Consider the following 18,208-nt stretch of genomic DNA (forward strand, 5'->3'; position numbering starts at 1 on the left):
AGGATGGATTGGAGAAAAGAGAAACTGGAAGGAAGACCAATTAGAAGGTTGTTACAATTGTCCAAATGAGAGGAGGAAAAAAAATATAAATTAAGTTCCAGTTCTTTGATATTCACTATACTTTAGAGGAGATATAAGAAGAGAAGGCTTGAATTAAGTTGGTGAGCTTGTAAATGAAGAGAGAGAGAAGCTGATGCTAGACTTATGATTGTGCTAGAGGTGATGAGACTTGGAAACTACTTGTAGAAGGAGATTGGGATTCAGGGCAGACAGTGATTTTTCTAAGATTAGAAAACTAAAATTCAGTTAATGGAAGAAATTGTATATGTCTCAAATTTAGAAAGACATAAAAAATAAACATTCTTTAACATTATATGTCCCAAATGTTCATTTGGTATATAAAGATGTCTTGTTACTTGTATTTTTCTTTCTCCCCCTCCTTTTCTCTCCATTGCCCTCTTCTGTTTTCCAGCCCATTTTTCTTCTCTGCCACTTCCAAATCTTCTTGTTCTTCTTCCATCTTGAGATGGATGGAATGAAATGTTAAGTCTGACAATAGAACATAATACAAAGAGAGATAAAAGCCTCCCCTACAATTCATTCAATAGCAGTGTGGTATAATGTAGAGAACCATTGGATTTGGAATCTAAAGGATCTGAATCCCATCTCAGACACTAGCAGTAGAAGCAGCACTGAGTACCCTACTTCCTTTTCTTCCCTTTCCCTGTCCTTCTCCTCTTTACTTTCCTCTACTCTCTTCCTTGTCTCCTTCCTTTCCCTCCTTATCCTCTGTCTTTTTTTCCTCTTTTCCACCTCCCCCTCTCATAATTTATTTAGCATCTCAGATATACCCATTATCTTTCAGAAGGGCAGAAAAATGTTCTATTTTTCTCCATGCTTGAAATTATCCCACTTTGCTGGTAGATAAGCCTAGCTCACTTTCTTTTTTTTGCCTGTAATATAAATAATTTTTTAAAAAATCCTGTTTCCCTTTTTCTCTTCCTTGAAAACTCGGAGTAGCAGTACAATACCATGGCATCATTTTAGCCTGTTTTCATTGCCCGTGGTCAACAGACAGTTATTGTGCAGAGGAATATAAGGCTCTTGAGGTGGTTACCTATAGGAAACTTGTGAGATCTTTCAAACCTCAGACCAGGACTCCCTGCCCTATCCTGGTCAGAGAAATCTTCAACTAGGTGCTGATATGTATAAAGCTTTGGACTTCAAGTCAAGAAATCCTGAATTCAGATGCCTCTTTAGATTCTGTGGGCAAATCACTTAACCTTTCTGTGCCCCAGTTTCCTTAGTGCTAAAGAGGGAATAAGAACTGCACCTATCTCACAGGGTTGTTTTGATGAACCAGTGAGAAAATACATATTTGCTTAAGTTGTTTAGTTGTTTCAGTTGTTTCTGACTCTTCCCAACTGAATTTGCAGTTTTATCAGAAAATATATTGGATTGGTTTGCTATTTACTTCTCCATCTCATTTTACAGTTGAAGAACTGAGGCAAACAGAGTTAATGACTTGTCCAGATAGACACAGCTAATAAGTGTCTGGGGCTAGATTTGAACTCAGGAAGATAATCCTGACTTCAGACGCTATTATTCTATCCACTGTGCCACCAGCTGTACCTTAAAGAACTTTATAAATGCTAGTCTTTATTATTGACGATAACTATAACAATAATATCTATTCCCTTCCTTAAGTGTCTCAATGAAATTTCTTATGGAAGTCCTTTAACAGTCCACTGAATCAACCCTCTAATTGGATTTGATTATCAGTTGAACAGTAAGTGCATCTGCAGTGACAGACTGTGAGTTTCCATTTGGAACAGCAAAGCAGACACGAAGAGATAGTCCTCTTCCCCAACTTGCATATGAAATTTCAACTTTGAGCTCACCTTCACTCCAAGGTCTTAATGTGACTCAGATCCAAGCAAACCATTTTAGATCACGGTGTTCTATTTAGGGCAAAATTAGGCAGTAAGGTGGGGTTTATCTGGGGTATCCTCCATATCATGGTGACTTTCCTTTTCCCATGACTAGTACCCAGCACCTCTATACTACCAAACTTCACAGACCTGGAACAGAACATCTTCTCTGAGTTTTTGGTTCCAACATTCTTTATTGGATTCTCATTCCTCTCAGTTTTCTATAAGGGTTCTTGTATGTATCAATAAGAAAAAAGGAGTACTAGAGTATTTCATCAATACTTATTGCCACTTTAGGAATATTAAAGTATAAGATGTGACAGATCTTGGTAACTTGGAAATTTGCTACTAAAATGGAAACGGGGAAGCTAGATGGCTCAATGGATGGAATGCTGGACTTGCAGTCAAGTAGATATCTTCCTGAGTTCAAATCTGGCCTCAGACAGTTTACTCTGTCTGACCAAGTCACTTAATCCCATTTACCTCAGTTCCTCATTTCCAAAATGAGCCAGGAAAAAGAAATAACAAACCATTTGAATATCTTTGTCAAGAAAATTCAAAGAATATCTCAAAGAATTGGGCAGTACTGAAAAATGACTATACAACAAAAAAAGGAAAAATATGAGAAAGTACAAAAAAGACACACACACACATACACACACAGAGAGAGAGAGAGAGAGAGAGAGAGAACAGACAGATAGACATAGAAATCTTCTTGATTCTCAGAACCACTATTCTAGCCACTGTTTAGCCTCTAGATCAGTGATCTTTAACTTGGGAACCTAAAACTTTATATTTTTAAATAGTTTGATCAAATAATTTGTTTCCTTTCTTACCCTATTTTATTATATGCATTTAAAAATATTATTATGAGAAGATGTCCATAGGCAAAACGTTAAGAATCCCTGCTCTAGGCATCCTCAGCACACAATAATCATGTTAAAAACTTACCAAAATACATTTGAAATAGACAACACTTCACTGAGAAGTAGTAAAAGGCTGATTGGATATATGCCATTGGACCTGACAATGTACCAGAAGGTAATTTATCTCCAAATGCAGTTAAGATAAGAGTGGAAACAAAAGGTCTTCCTTGAACAACATCTACATTAGCTCAGTCAATAATATTTCTTCAAAGTAGTGCTGGAAATGTCGAGTCACGAAGTTTTGCTTATGGAAAAGGGGATTTAACATGACAATTTGCCACCAGGCATTGCCACTAGATCTGACAAAAGGGCTATCCTTCAGCATTCTGAATTTGTTGATCAGTTCCAATTATGCAGGAAAACAGCAGAACTTGTGTAGCATTTGACTTCATGGTGCAGAAATGTAGAACCTATTGATACTTGGTGTTAAGTCATTTCAGTTATGTCCAATTCTCTATGACCCCATTTGGGGTTTTCTTGGCAAAGATACTAGAATGGTTTTCAATTTCCTTCTCCAGCTCATTTTGCAGATGAGGAAACTGGGGTAAAAAGAGTTAAGTGATTTGTTCAAGTTAACACAACTAGTAAATGTCTGGGGTCAGATTTGAACTTGGGTCTTCCTGACTCCAGGGCTGGCATGCAATCCACTGCACCACCTAGCCACCCTATTGATACATAGAAAAATATTATCAGAAGAACATAATTCCATATTCATATCATTAGCTTTCATAAACAAATCAATTTCTCATAGTATAAATATACTCTAAAATATTCTTGAGATTTCTATAAGTAGAAACATATTACCCATGAAACTTTACCTACATCTACCCAGACATAAAGTTATAAAAAAGAATGTTTTAATAGATGTTGTCATACTTGATATCCAGTTATAGAGAATGAAAAAATTTAAAAGTAAAGATTTATGAAAAAAAAGGAAGACTTTATAGGGAATGAAAAAAGTATATTTCATTCCCAGCATTATTTTTGCTGTTGAAGTTTTCCCCAAAGATGCTTCTGAGACTTCAGAAAATGAACCAACATCCCAATAATTCTTTATTGTAAAAATCAGTTATTTTTATCTATCATGCAAAAGTCTGACAAATATTACACATAAAAGATTAATAGGAAAATAATTCAACTCAGAAGCATTTCTCCCTAAACTCTGTCAAATATAAAAATAAGAATAAAACATCACCATCATCATTTCTAATTTCTTTTTTAATTTTTTAATTTATTTAAGGCAGTGTGATTTAGTGACTTGCCCAAGGTCACACAGCTAAATAATTATTAAGTGTCTGAGGTAACATTTGAACTCAGGTCCTCCTGACTACAGGCCTGTGCTATATCACTCCATCACCTAGCTGCCCCTCTAAACTTCTTTAAAGAGAAAAATCCCAGTCTGACTTTTTTTTGTTTTAATCCATCTTTTCATGGGTTGTATTTGCTTAAATTAACACTTATAATTGGTACAAGATATAACTTACTATTTTGTATCATCCAGTCTTCCCTCTAACCTATTAATATGCATAAATCAGAAGTCATCTCTACTTTATGAGTCTTGTGCCTGCTCATTATAGAAATAAAATTTCTGGGAGTAGGATATAGAAAGAAGAGAGATCCTGATTGACTACAAAATGTAAACTGTATTTAGGAATGACACAACTTTCATGCTTTCTCTCCTTCCTACTCCCCCACAACAGCATGTGCCGAGGACTTTTTCTATGTCTCTCAGGGAAGAGACACATCTATTGAAGGTGTGGATGATGCAGAAGACTTTGAGAAAACCAGACAAGCCTTTACTCTTCTTGGTAAGTTTTTTTAGGGGGAGGGGGGATAAAGGTGGGGGTAGGGATAGAGGTGTGGATGAGGGGTACAAGTGGGGGTGGGGGTGTTATGAAATCAGGAGAATTACATGGGGATAGTGGTTTTGGAGATCTTTGGAGAGAACTCTTTGGAGGAGGGAATCTCCTTTTCCTATGACAAGATTATAAAAGCTTCTGGCATTCCAGACCTAGGATACTAAGATATCTAAGATGCAGCCCTCATTTTCAGAAACAGCAAAGTTCAGAGGTTCTCATAGTCACTCAGAATCATTAGGTTCTCACTCCTTCAGATCAGTGAAACAGATGGAGATGGATTATCTCAATTACAAAACAAATCTTCAGTGAGATTGATTTAAGATACTACCTCTCTCCCTCAAAGCATGGGTTTGGAAGCAGCATAGTGGGGAAAAAAAACCCTAAATTGATTCTTGGGAGATTCAGAATTTGGAATCACAGAGAATCTTTAAGATTGTAGAGACCTTCAGAGTATATCAAATCCAACCTTTCCACTAGGAAGGTGAAGGAAATCCTAGCATAGCTCTTAACATTGTCATCCAGCCTCCATTTCATTACTCTCAGCAATGGAGAGCTACCTCCTTCTGTCCTTCATGAATCTACCTTGTTTCATTGTTGACATGTTTCTGATTGCTTAAATGCATTTCTTTATGTTCAGTAAAAATCAGCCTCTCTGTGCCTTCCACCTATTGTCCTGTGATCTGCTTTTTGAGTCAAAATGACTAATTCTAGCATCTCTTCCACAGGCTAGCTCTTTATCTATTTGAAGACCAAGATTATGGTCCTCTTATTCTTCTCTTAGCTTTGCCATTCACAAGTTACTTCCCTTCTCTGGACTTCAAATTCCTCTTATAAAAAACAAGAAGGTTGAACTGTATTCAGCCATATCCAACTTTTCATAATTCCTTTTGCAATTCTTGGCAAAGATACTAGAATGGTTTGCCATTTCCTTCTCTGTATAGACTGTATAGTTTAATAATAATAGTACTTATAGCAGCTAACATTTTTATTGAACTTTACATGTGTGTGTGTGTGTGTGTGTGTGTGTGTGTGTGTGTGTGTGTGTAAAATGCCATTGATTCTCACAATAATCTTGTGAGATAAGTATTATTAACCTCATTTTACAGATGAGGAATCCAAGGCCCAGCAAAGTAAGTGACTTGCCTAAGGAAACAAGAAAAGTAAGTTTCAGAAGCAAAACCAAAAGTCAGGTCTTCTTGACTCTATGTTCAGCACTCTGTCTAATCAGGCTACCTCTTAAAATGAATATTAGGGCCTTTTCTAACTTTAAAATATTTCTTATTGAGCTTTTATTGCTTTAACAGGCTTCCTCTTGATCTTGTCAATAGATATTTCTAGAACATTGATTCTTAACACTTCTTTGCAGCTCCATGTAGAGTTCTGTGGAAGCTAGATGTGATATCCTACTCTTTAAACTATGACTTCTAAATTCCCAATTGCAATCATCAAAGAAATCTTCATTATTATTTAATTTGATTATAATTAGAAGAGAAGAAAAATTTTCACTTCAATTCAATGGGAACAAAAAAATAGCTCTGGAAAGCTTCTATAAGCAAAAAATGACCTTGGTCAAAATATGGAGAGGGATTCTTGAAGAGTATCAATAATTGATGGAGAATCAGTTGATCCTCAATAGGGTATTTGAAGATGTTTGAATATACTTCTGAACTTTGGAAGGTAAGAAGCAATCATGGTTATACCAAAAAAATGTAGTTGTTGAAGAAAGGATGATGGATTGAACTGACTGGTCTACATGAGCTTCCCAGGGTGGCATTTTTAGCTTGGAATTAGCTTTGAATATTGCATGGCAAGCAGATCCCTGTGTAAAAAGAGAGGAATATTTAAATTTCAGTTGCTCAAGTCAGCAGATATTGTTCAGTTTTCCCAGTAGCTGAATAATAGATTTGATTTTTTTCATCCTTCCCTCTTGTCTCCCTCTGCATTTCTAAGCCTTACCACCCCCAGGATTCCCTTCTTGAGCCCTTTTATCCAAGGGAAATAGGAAGAATGCATTTGACATGACTGACCCTTAGCATAAGGGCGTTAAATATTGTATTTGTAGCAGACAGTATGTCTGAGCAGAATGTATGAGCCAGTACTAGGGGAATCATAATTCTCTGAAGATGATTAAATCTGGTAAAGAGTTTTATAATTGCATTCTTGCTAAATGATCTAAGTGATAATAACAAAAATGTTTGAAAAATCAAAAATCTTTTTAAAATTTTTATTTTTACTTTATAGAAAAAACAAGCATTTTCACAATATAGTACGGTTAAAAAAAGAAATACAATTTTATATGAAATGATAAATTCACTATGCATAACTTGCTATTCCCTTCAAATAATATCCTCTGGCAGAGATGCCAGTGGAGGCTAGGTGACTATCTCTAGGAAGATTAGACTAAATTAAAAAGAAACCTATGTGGAACAGGTAGGTGGTACGATGGATAGAGTACTAGCCCTGGAATCTGGAGGACCTGAGTTCAAATGTAGCCTCAGAGAATTATTAGCTGTGTAACTCTAGGCACTTAGCCCTGTTTGCCTCCTTAAAAGAAAAGAAAAGAAACCTCTTTTTGAACCTCAATAGTTGTTAAAACTTTCTTTCTTATATTGTCAAAATCCAAATCTTGTATACTTTTTACTCATTGACCCATATTCTTTTGCGCTGCATCAGTAAAGCTAAACCTCTTTTTCTGCCTTGGAACCTTTTAAATATACAAAGATAGATATCACTTCCACACCTAAATTTTGTTGTGTTTTTAAGTAAATTTTAAGTAAACTTCCTTAAAAAATTTTATATGACCTGGTTTCCATATAATTTTATATGACCTTCATCATCATTATAGCCATCCTTCTCTGAATATTTTCTCATCTCTCATGTCCCTCTTAAAGTGTTGCTCCCAGAGCTGGATATATAACTCCAATATGTCCAGAATCATATAGAAATGGTATTATTTTAACTTCCCATAAACTGGATATTGTACTATTCCTAATACAACCTGCACTTGTTTTTAGGACTGATGCCACATTGTTGACTCATAATCCCATATCTTTCTGAGCAACCTCTGTAAAGTTATTGAGTCACCTTAGGGTTCTGTCAAAAAAGTGATTACTTGACAATGAATTAGAGAGAAAGAAAAAGGAAAACACTGAAAAGCTCCAGTAACATGGATTTTTTCAGTCTCTTTAAGTTCCTTTCCCCTGCTACTTTGGTCATACTAGGGACACATACAAGACCTACTTTGATCAAGGAAGCTTTGAGTTCTGTTTTACAAGTAAATATAGACTAGGGCTTTGCTTATGGGCAGGATGGGATGTTAGCACTTATCTTCATGCACTATTCTGAAGCACCAGCCCCTAACCCACATAGCAGTAGTACTTTAACATGCTTCTCTTTGACAAGTTCATTAAATCACCATGGATGTCATGAGAGCTGGGAGAAGGGACTGTCAATGTTAATCAAAACTAGATTGGAATTGCTTGTGTGGGTAAGTGTGTCATATTCACTTCTTGAATGATCTGTGACACTTTTTTTGATCAAAGTTGATTTTCTTTTGTATCCTAGGCTATGAGCAGGGAATACAAACTCACTTTCCTATTAGCTTAAGTAAAAATGGGCTTTAATGCCTTAAAAAAATTCCCATCATAAAAACAACAAATATATTTTTTTCATTATCTATACCTGGTGGTCCTGCATTCTCATGGAAAGTTGAAATTTGACTGTGTACATTTATATCTATAAAGATTCAGGTGTATTTCCAATAGGCATGGTTTGGCAAGGTGGAGTCTGTGAAGGGGGAGGTGAGTTGGGACTGACAACTTGCCTTCACAGCCCTTATCCTAACAATTCCCTGAAGAGGCTTCCTTGCTTTCCCCTGATAGCCCTTTAGATGTGTGTCACAGATGTTTGTAGGAGATTATATTTGGAGAATGATTATTACAGATAAATTACCTTTCCTTATGGAACCATAAAAATGTCCTTAAAATGTGTGGTTGAAATGAAGTCCAAGATGAGTCTGCATGATGGTCCCTTCTGTTTCGCTGTCAAACAAGTTAAATTGCTACCCTGACCTCGCCAATCTGACCCATGTGGTTCTTGGTGAGGAATTAATAGTTTAGACTCAAAATCCTTTTCATCCTCAGCACTATTCCTTTGAAATGTGATTACTTTTCTAGGGTGTTGTAAAATTGTTGTCTCTGAACAAAAATATCATACACTCAAACGTAGACACACAAACATACTTTAAGATAGCTAAATATCACTTTCTATCCTGCTATGGAAAGTGGGAGTAATTCATTCCTTTTCCTTTACCTTTTAGGAGTGAGAGAGTCCCACCAGATAAGTATTTTTAAGATAATTGCTTCTATACTGCACCTTGGAAATGTGGAGATTCAAGCTGAACGTGATGGAGATTCCTGTAGCATATCAGTGAGTTGTATGCCCATACCAATAAGACAATCCTTATAATTTACTGTGTGATTATAGATTTATACTACTTATGTGCTACTCTCCACTCCAAGAATATGAGGTGTTATTTATTTCTAATGATAATGTTTTCTTAGCCTGCTCTTTGACAACTAATATGATTTACTGGATAGTAGTGTCTTTTTGTAAAGAGTTTGTACTCCTTTTCAACCCATTAATTTTTTCAGTGTAAATGAAACATTATCTGATTCTACTCCCTAAGAGAACAGACAGGTGGTCTTAAGTTTCCAATATCTCAAAGTCTAAAGTACTGGGAATTTGATATGTACATTCGGTATTATCAAGAGCTTTCAGGCACATAGCACTCCATGAGATGCTGTCAGCAGAAAAGTCTTTATGCTAGATATTCCATTGTAAGAATGAGAAATAGTAGATTCCATCCGTGGTCCCTTTCTTCAATGATTTTTTTTTCAATCCAGTTAGAGAGATAAAACAAATAAATGAGGACAGCTGCATGGCCAAAGCAGGAGATACTTACAGTAATGCCCAGTCAGATTGTTGAAGTTAAAGGGCTAGTCTCTGACACACTGGCATACCTTGGGACTACATTCATCAGCATATGTTTTTATGACTGTTTCTAATATCTCAACTAGATTACAAACTCCTTGAGGGCATGAAGCAAGGAAGAAGTTATGCACCGCAAATATTTATTGAATAACTGACATCTTTTTGTTCCTTAGAGAAACTGGGTAAATATCATCCAATCTGTAGTCTACTTTTAATTATCTAGTCATTCAATCAATAAGTATTTATTAAGCACCCACCCACCATGTGCCAGACACCTTGTTCAGTGATGTAACAGGAACCTATTCTGGATTTAATTCTTTACTATGAGTAGTATACAGAAGTAAAAGGCAAAATCCTGGTGCCCAAGAAGGTTACAGTTTATTTGGTAAACTCTAAATTCCAGGGAATGTTATTGCCAACATAATCATAGAAAAAAACTGAACTTTTTTCTATAATCTTAACTAGATGATTTTTTTTGTTTAGCCAGTGATTATTGGAGGCAACACAGTTTCATTAAAAGAATGCTAGACTTTGACTTAGGATATGTGATTGCAAATCCAGAAACTTGCGCTTTATATTTATGTTTCTCTGAGTAATCTGACCCTAATACAATTAAGTTATCTAACTTCAGAGTTCTCATCTGTAAAGCAGGGTTCATAATACTTGCCATATCAACTTCACAGATATGCTTCAAAGCAAATGCTTTTGAAAATTCTACATTGTTATACAGGGTGTCCCAAAACTCTTAGTATTTTAAAACTGTAATAGCTGGGAGATTTTTCATTGGGAAACCCTTGAGTTGGGGAGATTCAAAGGAATTAAAAAAGGAATGATGATGCTCCCTGGGACTTTTTGGTGATAAAAGTAAAGATCAGACTAAAAGATTCCAAATAGTAGTAAGTCAAGGTTAATGAAGAAGACTGAAGAAGACCAAAGAGATAAGGGATACTCACAAAGCCCCTCAAATCTTAAATGAGAAAGCCTGAATCCAGGTCTTCTAATTTCTCCTTTATCACTCTATAAGCAGAAAGTAGCCCCCCTACACATCTTTATGGTAAGAATTGGTTCTGACTTATTCCTACAACGCGAACATAATGAGTCTTCTAGATGGACTTCCCCACAGTAAGCAGAACATCCCATGCTGAGCAGTTTTAATTTTTAATTAATATGTGAAAATGTGCTCTGTAAATGCCATTGTTACCTTGGAGATGCTATAACATACAATAATTTGGATACCAGAGGCAATTTGTTTCTTATATTTGGCAACCTGGACCCATAAAAGTCATCTGTTCCCCTCAATGCAGAGTATTTTAATGGATTTAGCATCATTTAATTAAGCTTAAATGTAATTGCATGATTCTAAATCAATCTGTTATTGTTTTTAATCAGCAGTCAAAAGAGCATGAGAGGTCACATATGCTTCATGTTCCCTGCTCTGGAAGCAGTGATTCCTGCAATTGGACTGGGTTCTCCCAAGGAACATATCTAGCCTTCTTGTTCTTTTATGTGCTTCCCTGGTGCTGTATGATTATGCTCTCGGATGCCAATAGTGGTTGCCTTTCTTAGGGTCCTCTCTGCCTGGCACCTCACTAAATTCACATTTTGCAAGCCTCAGTGAGAAAGTAAGCAGGCAATTCTTGGGTGGACACTGTTGCCAGGAGTACATTTGATTGTCAGGGGACCTAGCCATGGTGCTAGTCCTTGCATTTAAGCACTTCTTGGAAGCCAGTCAGCATCAACCAATAGGAGGCTTGCCAGCTCACTGCCTGCCAAGAACCCTCTGGTCCCTTTCCTTGAAAATGGATGACTTTAAATCAGGGATGCCAACCTAAGTAGGACAGGAGCATTTTGTGAACCCTCATTGCTGAACAAGTATAAAACAAACAAATATCCAGCATCTCTGGACAATTAGCTAATCCAAGAAATGCTTGTGCTAAATAAATAGACATAGAGGAAAGACACCAGCTAGTGATCAGGAAACCTACTCTTTAATTCCGGTTCTACTTTCCATTTTACAAGTGACCTTAGATAAGTGACCTCAGGCAAGTCACCAAACCATCTATGCCTCAGTTTATTCATCTGTAAAATGAAAGACTCAGAAGGTTCCTTTTAGTGAGTGTCTTATGATGACAATAACTAATTTTAAATTTTATCATATTTTCCTCAAGACCTTTCCCAGTACCCTCCACATGCTGCCTTAAAGTTAATGTTTTTCTTTCCTTTTCAAATGATCTTTATTTACCCAATATGTTTTAGCAGCTGGGAGGACTAGGGTCATTAAGAAATGTTTTGTAAAACTTAAACACTATATAAATGTGAATTTTATTTTCATAGAAATTTAGAGCTAGAAGGTCCTTTGAAATCATCAACTTCAAGCCACTAGGTGGAACAATGAATAGAGTGACAGACCTGGAGTCAGGAAGACTCATCTTCCCAAGTTCAAATCTGATCTCAGATACTTATTAGATGTGTGATTTTGAAGAAGTTACTGTTTGCCTCAAGTTCTTCAATTTAAAAATGGGTATAATAATGATAATACCCACCTTGTGGAATTATTATGTGGAACAAATAATAAATAAGGAGGAAAAAATAAAAAAAAACATATTTGTAAAAAGTGCTTGGCACCTAGTAGGTGATTTATAAATGATTATTGCCTCTCTCTCCCAGACCCCTCATTTTACAAATGAGAAAACTGAGATATCTTGTTCATTATAACATGTTTGCCTCCCTAGAATTTATATTTTCCTTTGCCTCTATTTTAGATCCCCAGATCCTTTATTTTAAACCTTAGCACAGGGCCTGGTTCAATGTAGGCACTCAATGAATGTTTATTGACAAACCAAAATTGTATGAAGCATGTGCAGTACAGATTTTCTTGTTCACCTCTTGCAAGAAAGGAACTGAAACTTTTTCAAGGTCACACAAATAGTAATAGAGTCAAAACTTGAACTCAGTTTCTCTGACTACAATTCAAGCACCCTTTCAGCTCCATCACTACAGAAGTTGGCTGCCTCAGGGAGCTAGACTTGGAGGAGGAAGATGGCTTAGTTGCCAGGTTCATTTTCACAGAATGTGCTCTCATTTAAACCTCACAAGGCAGCCTCATCAGAGCTTGTCCCAGGAGCAATTTGGAGTCATTATGGGGTGGCACGTCTTGTTCTGAAGCTCTCCATTTCATCCTTCGAATTAATAAGCTTTCTAATAGGCCCTTTAGTTCCCAGGTGGGCATAGGCAAGGGAATGAGGAATGACCCAGACAATGAGAGAGGCATCTCATTGAATGAGCTAATTCTTACAAAGAGAAGACATTCTGAAGGAAACGCATGGATTTTCTTGTAGGACCTAACTATAGATTGCCATTAAGCAGAAGAACCTTTGCATTTGAACATAGAAACTAGGAAATTGACTTCAGGCACTTTATTGATCTCAGTATCAGGCACATAGTAGGCTCTTAATAAATGCTTATTGATTGGATGATTTTAATATTGGATGATATTAATCTCATTTATCTTGGATCATAGACCTAAAGCAGGAAAGGATGCAAGAAATCATCTAGTTATCTCCTCATTTTATAATTGAGAAAGCTGAAGCCAAAAATATGGAGTAACTTATTTTGAAGGCTTCACTGGTATTGAGGACCAGAGGTGGAATTTTAATTTGGGTCCTCTTGACTCCCAGGGCAGAACTGTTGAGCACTCTCCTCTGTGGGCTGGGCTGGACACTAGGAATAAAAAATACAAAACACTACTTACAGACTGGGCAGCTAGGTTGAACAGTGGACAGACCACATGGATGCTAATACTTGAATGTCTTAATGCATTGCATTCAGGAAGTCCTGAGTTCAAATCTGGAATTAGACACCATGTGACTCTGGGCAAACAACTTAATCCTGTTTGCCTCTGTTTCTTTATCTGTAAACGGAGCTGGAGAAGCAAATGGCAAATTGCTTCAGTATCTTTGCCAAGAAAACAGAAAATAGGACACGAAGAGTCAGACATGACTGAAGCAACTGAACAAAAACAGTTTACATTCTATCCCCAGAAAGGGAATCCTGAGAAGAAAGGCTTCCTGGGTTTCTGAGTGTAGATCTTGAAGCTGTTCCCAACTAGAGCTCTTTCCTGCCACATCCACATGGGGCTGTTGATAATAACAGTAAAAGTTAATATCTAAGGAGCAACTCAGTGGCACAGTGCGTAGAGTGCCAGCCCTGGAGTCAGGAGGACCTAAGTTCAAATCCAATCTCAGACACTTAATTAACTACCTAGCTGTGTGACCTTGGGCAAGTCATTTAACTCCATTGCCTTGCAAAAACAAAAAGAAAAAATAGTTAATATCTACTTTGCCTCATGGAAGTCAGTTGCCCCATCTGTATAAAGGGGATAATAGCTCTGGGTTAGAGGACAATCCGTTTAAGTATTAGAATACTAAAATCTAATACATATAGATATGTATTATATCTATATGTTATGTATTAGGTGTTATGTATTTATATATATATATATATATATATATATATTATCTCAAATTAAACATTAGAATGCTATATAAATGTAAGTAACTTTATTATTACTGTATCAGCAATCTGTACCCAGAAACCAAGACAACAGGAGCCAGGGCTGCCATCTCCAGTCTTCTCTTCCTGTTCCTCAAATGGGCAATTCTGAGTATTTGTTACCTCATTCAGGCCCTTCAACCTCAACCCTGAATTTCCAGGGGATCCAAAGCCTGTTAGTTACTGCTTTTGCAGTAACTACCAACCAGTATGCCTTCCTACCTATATCCAAGGCTCTGATTGAGGATGAATTCTAACATCAATGAGATATTATTAAATAAAGAAAAGGATACCTTTTGGAGCTCTAGTTCCAGCCTACCACTACCTCTAGGACTTGGGATTTCTTCTTCTTTTCTGAATCTCATTTTCTTCATCTGTAAAATAAAGAACTTAAGCTAAAGGACCCTGAGGTCTCCCTTCCAGTGCTGTGATCTCTGGGTCACTTGTTATAAATGGTTTCATAGATCCATGGAATTTAAAACTGGAAGGGACATTAAAGAAAGACCAGTACTATCTCTTTGTTTTACATCCAAGTTGAAAGGACTTATCCAACATCCTGCTAGTAGCAGTACCCACAGAGCAGGATCCTTCTGACTCCTAGTTCAGTGCTCTGTCTAATACATCAGAGCTATTCCTTTCTATGTCAAAAGTTATCTCCCAATTTTTGACTTTTAGATATGGCAATGACAAAGTTTTGCCTCTTTATTGAGTTGGGTTTTTAAATACTCTCAATAGAGTTGAGTGCCTTAAGAACATTAACAAATTGTGCCACATCTTGAAAATGTTCTGGTGCTAAAAATCACTGAATCTAGTTTGGAAATTTTCCGAGGTGTGGTTAATATTAATGGCACCACAGAGTTTGAGCTAGAAAATGCCATATACATAGTATGATGGCACCAAAATGCCCTTCCATCTTTATATCTTTGTTCCTGGGATCTAGTCCAACCCTCTCATTTTACATAATAACACTAAGAGTTAATATCTAGGGAGCAACTAAGTGGTGCAATGCATAGAGTACCAGCCCTGGAGTCAGGAGGACCTGAGTTCAAATCCAGTCTCAGACACTTAATAATTACCTCCCTGTGTGGCCTTGGGCAAGACCTTGAGAGGAGTGATGTCTGTGTCCAGTTTCCCACCATGTGAGTAGCAGAACCAGAATTAGAACCCAGTTCTTTTGTCCTCTGATCTTAGTTTGGGAGTATCAAGTAAGACATATAAGTCAAGTTTCCATTTTAAGATCCATGCTGAACCTTGTATATAAGAATTAGTAGGCAGAGCTTGTCAGTTCTCTAGTATTGCACTCCTTTACCCTGAGAGTTGCTCACTGTACCCACTTTCGTTTTAATGGCTCACAATTTTCAAAATGTCAATCCTCATTCTCCTTCCTTCAGTCATGATTCCCTCCTTGCCAATTAGCTGTGGCAGCCAGTGACATATGAGGAAACCAAGAGCACCAGGGAATGCCAAGGATAATTTTTAAAGCTGTAATAATTTTGTTATAGCAGATTCAACACTCCCATTTTGTTTTAATTGTATCATTGTTTAGCTTATGCAAGGATTTGCTGGTAGAAGATCTAGCATTTATGGATGTAATTCTAGAATGTTCAAGAGGGTTAGTGTAACTATGTGAGTGACTGAGACATGGGTGGAAAAATGCTTTGTGGCGTATGTAAAGGGTACATGTATATGTGTGAGTGTATGTATGTGTTTGTGTCCATGGTCTAAAAACATAACTTAGCATTCTCCTACTAAATTACTTCTTTCCATCTCTCTCTCTCTCTCTGTTCCAGTCCCAGGATGAACACCTAATGAATTTTTGTAGATTGCTAGGGGTGGAGCATAGTCAGATGGAACACTGGCTGTGCCACCGAAAACTGGTCACCACCTCTGAAACCTACGTCAAGACCATGTCCCTGCAGCAGGTGGTGAATGCCAGGAATGCCCTAGCTAAACACATCTATGCCCAGCTGTTCAACTGGATCGTGGGGCATGTCAATAAGGCTCTCCACACCGCCCTCAAGCAACACTCCTTCATTGGCGTTCTCGACATCTATGGGTAGGGACAAGTCTCAGGCTTTTGAGAATTTTCTACCCTAGCTTCTTCATAGAGTATTATTATTGTTATTATTATTATTATTACTATTGTTACTATCTAATAACAACATATATATGGTGCCTTAAGGTTTGCAAGTCCTTTACAAATATTATTTTTATTTGATCCTCACAACAACTTATTTTTGTTATTAATCCCATTATACATTTGGAGAAATGGAGGCAGGCAGAGGTCAAGTGGCTGTGAATCTGAGGCGGGATTTAAACAAGTCTTCCTGACCCTCAGTTTAGTGCTGTATCTACTGAGCCACCTAACTTTCCATTTCAGGATGAAATGGAAATATAGCTGTAGGATTATTCAGGAGTTCTTGATTTAAATCCTAATCCTGATGCTTATTACCTGTATGAAACACTTCAGTGGTTCTCAGTTTCCTCATTTGTAAAATAAAGGGGTTGGACTCTATGGTCTCTGAGGTCTCTTCTAACCCCAAACCTATGATCCCATCATCTAAAATTAGACCAGTTGTCTTACTTCACACTTGATGGAGGAGGAGGAGGATGACTTTTTTCCCTTCATTTCTGAAGACCGTGACATTAGGGAGGTGGTGCCAAGACACACACATGAATTGGATTTGAGTGAGGGGATGCTATGCTAAGTCTTCAGTCTCACTTTCGCTTCCAGAGCTATCTAGGTCCAGTGGCCAGATATAAATCAGAGTGACTGGAGATGGCCCTGATGCAAGGCAGTCAAGGTTAAGTGACTTGCCCAAGGTCATACAGCTAGTCAGTGTCAAGTGTCTGAAGTTGGTTTTGAGCTCCCATTCTCCCAATTCCAAAGCCAGTGCTCTATGCACTGCACCATGTAGCTGCCTTTGATGGAGGTGGAAATAGTACCAGAGAGGTTATGTATTTTTTTCCAAAGTTACAAAGTTAATAAGTCTGTAGAAACCAGGACTAGGATTCAGAGTTCTTAATACTAATACTAATAGCTCACATTTTCATAACTCTCCAAAGTTTGTAACAGGCTTCCTTATAGCAGCCTTGAAAGCAGGGTATACTGTTTTTTATACTGTTTTGACCAGAGATTAAGTGATTTCTCCAAAGTATCAGAGCCCACCATTCAAACCCAGATCTCTCTTGGTTTCACTATGGCATAATTCTTCACCAGGTTTATCATTAGTCAAGGTGACTTTGAAAAACTTGTTTCTATACCACCATATATGAGGAAACCTTATTTTAGGCTTAGTGTTGTATATGAGATGTGTGTTAGACAGAGTTACCTGTGTCCTGCTGCCACACCATCATGGGCTGCAGCTAAATATGGATCTCATTGGAAAAGCTTCTCTTTTTCTTTGGACAAAAAAATCTCATTTTGTTAAGTGTTATGGCTAGGGGAAGGTGATATGTTAGATCAAACTTATAATCAGGATACCGGTAAATAGCTATGTGAGAATGCTCAAACTATTTAATATCTCTTCGCCTCAGTTTCCTCATCTATAAACTGAATTAAATTAGATGGTGTTTAATCCAGTTTTGAGATACTGTGTTATTGAGTTTTGAGAAATGGCATCTTTGATTCCCAAATGAATGATTAAACTTATCTTCTCAACCACCAGGAGATTTCTGCTTTGAAGAATGTTAGGTGTTTTTTTTTTTTTTTAAAGTTCAGTGATTCTCTTAACTGGTTTGCCCTCACAGGAAGAGCATTGTCAGAACAGGGTTTTCATTCTAATGAGGGATTTTAAATCTCTGGCAATAAAAGTCTGGGAATGAACCCATAAAGTTTAGGTAGTTGTGGGTTTGGGAGAAGCTCAGGAACATTATCAGATGAGTTCCAAGAGAATCTTGCAACTAAACTCAAGGAAGGTCACAATGATGGTTTTTATCCCATGGAATA

General features: G+C 37.1%; 1 protein-coding gene across 3 annotated transcripts in view; it reads left to right on the forward strand.

Moving 5' to 3' along the window:
• Positions 1 to 18,208, forward strand: part of MYO5B (myosin VB) — a 565,377-nt gene that overhangs the window by 323,655 nt on the left and 223,514 nt on the right. For all 3 annotated transcript variants that reach the window (XM_074208686.1, XM_074208684.1, XM_074208685.1), the window contains exons 8-10: positions 4,558 to 4,665; positions 9,035 to 9,144; positions 16,050 to 16,315. In XM_074208686.1, the coding sequence (XP_074064787.1) occupies positions 4,558 to 4,665; positions 9,035 to 9,144; positions 16,050 to 16,315 (484 nt within the window). The remainder of the gene's footprint in view (positions 1 to 4,557; positions 4,666 to 9,034; positions 9,145 to 16,049; positions 16,316 to 18,208) is intronic.

This window comes from Macrotis lagotis, chromosome X (genome assembly GCF_037893015.1).
Source record: "Macrotis lagotis isolate mMagLag1 chromosome X, bilby.v1.9.chrom.fasta, whole genome shotgun sequence".
Lineage (NCBI taxonomy): Eukaryota > Metazoa > Chordata > Mammalia > Peramelemorphia > Peramelidae > Macrotis > Macrotis lagotis.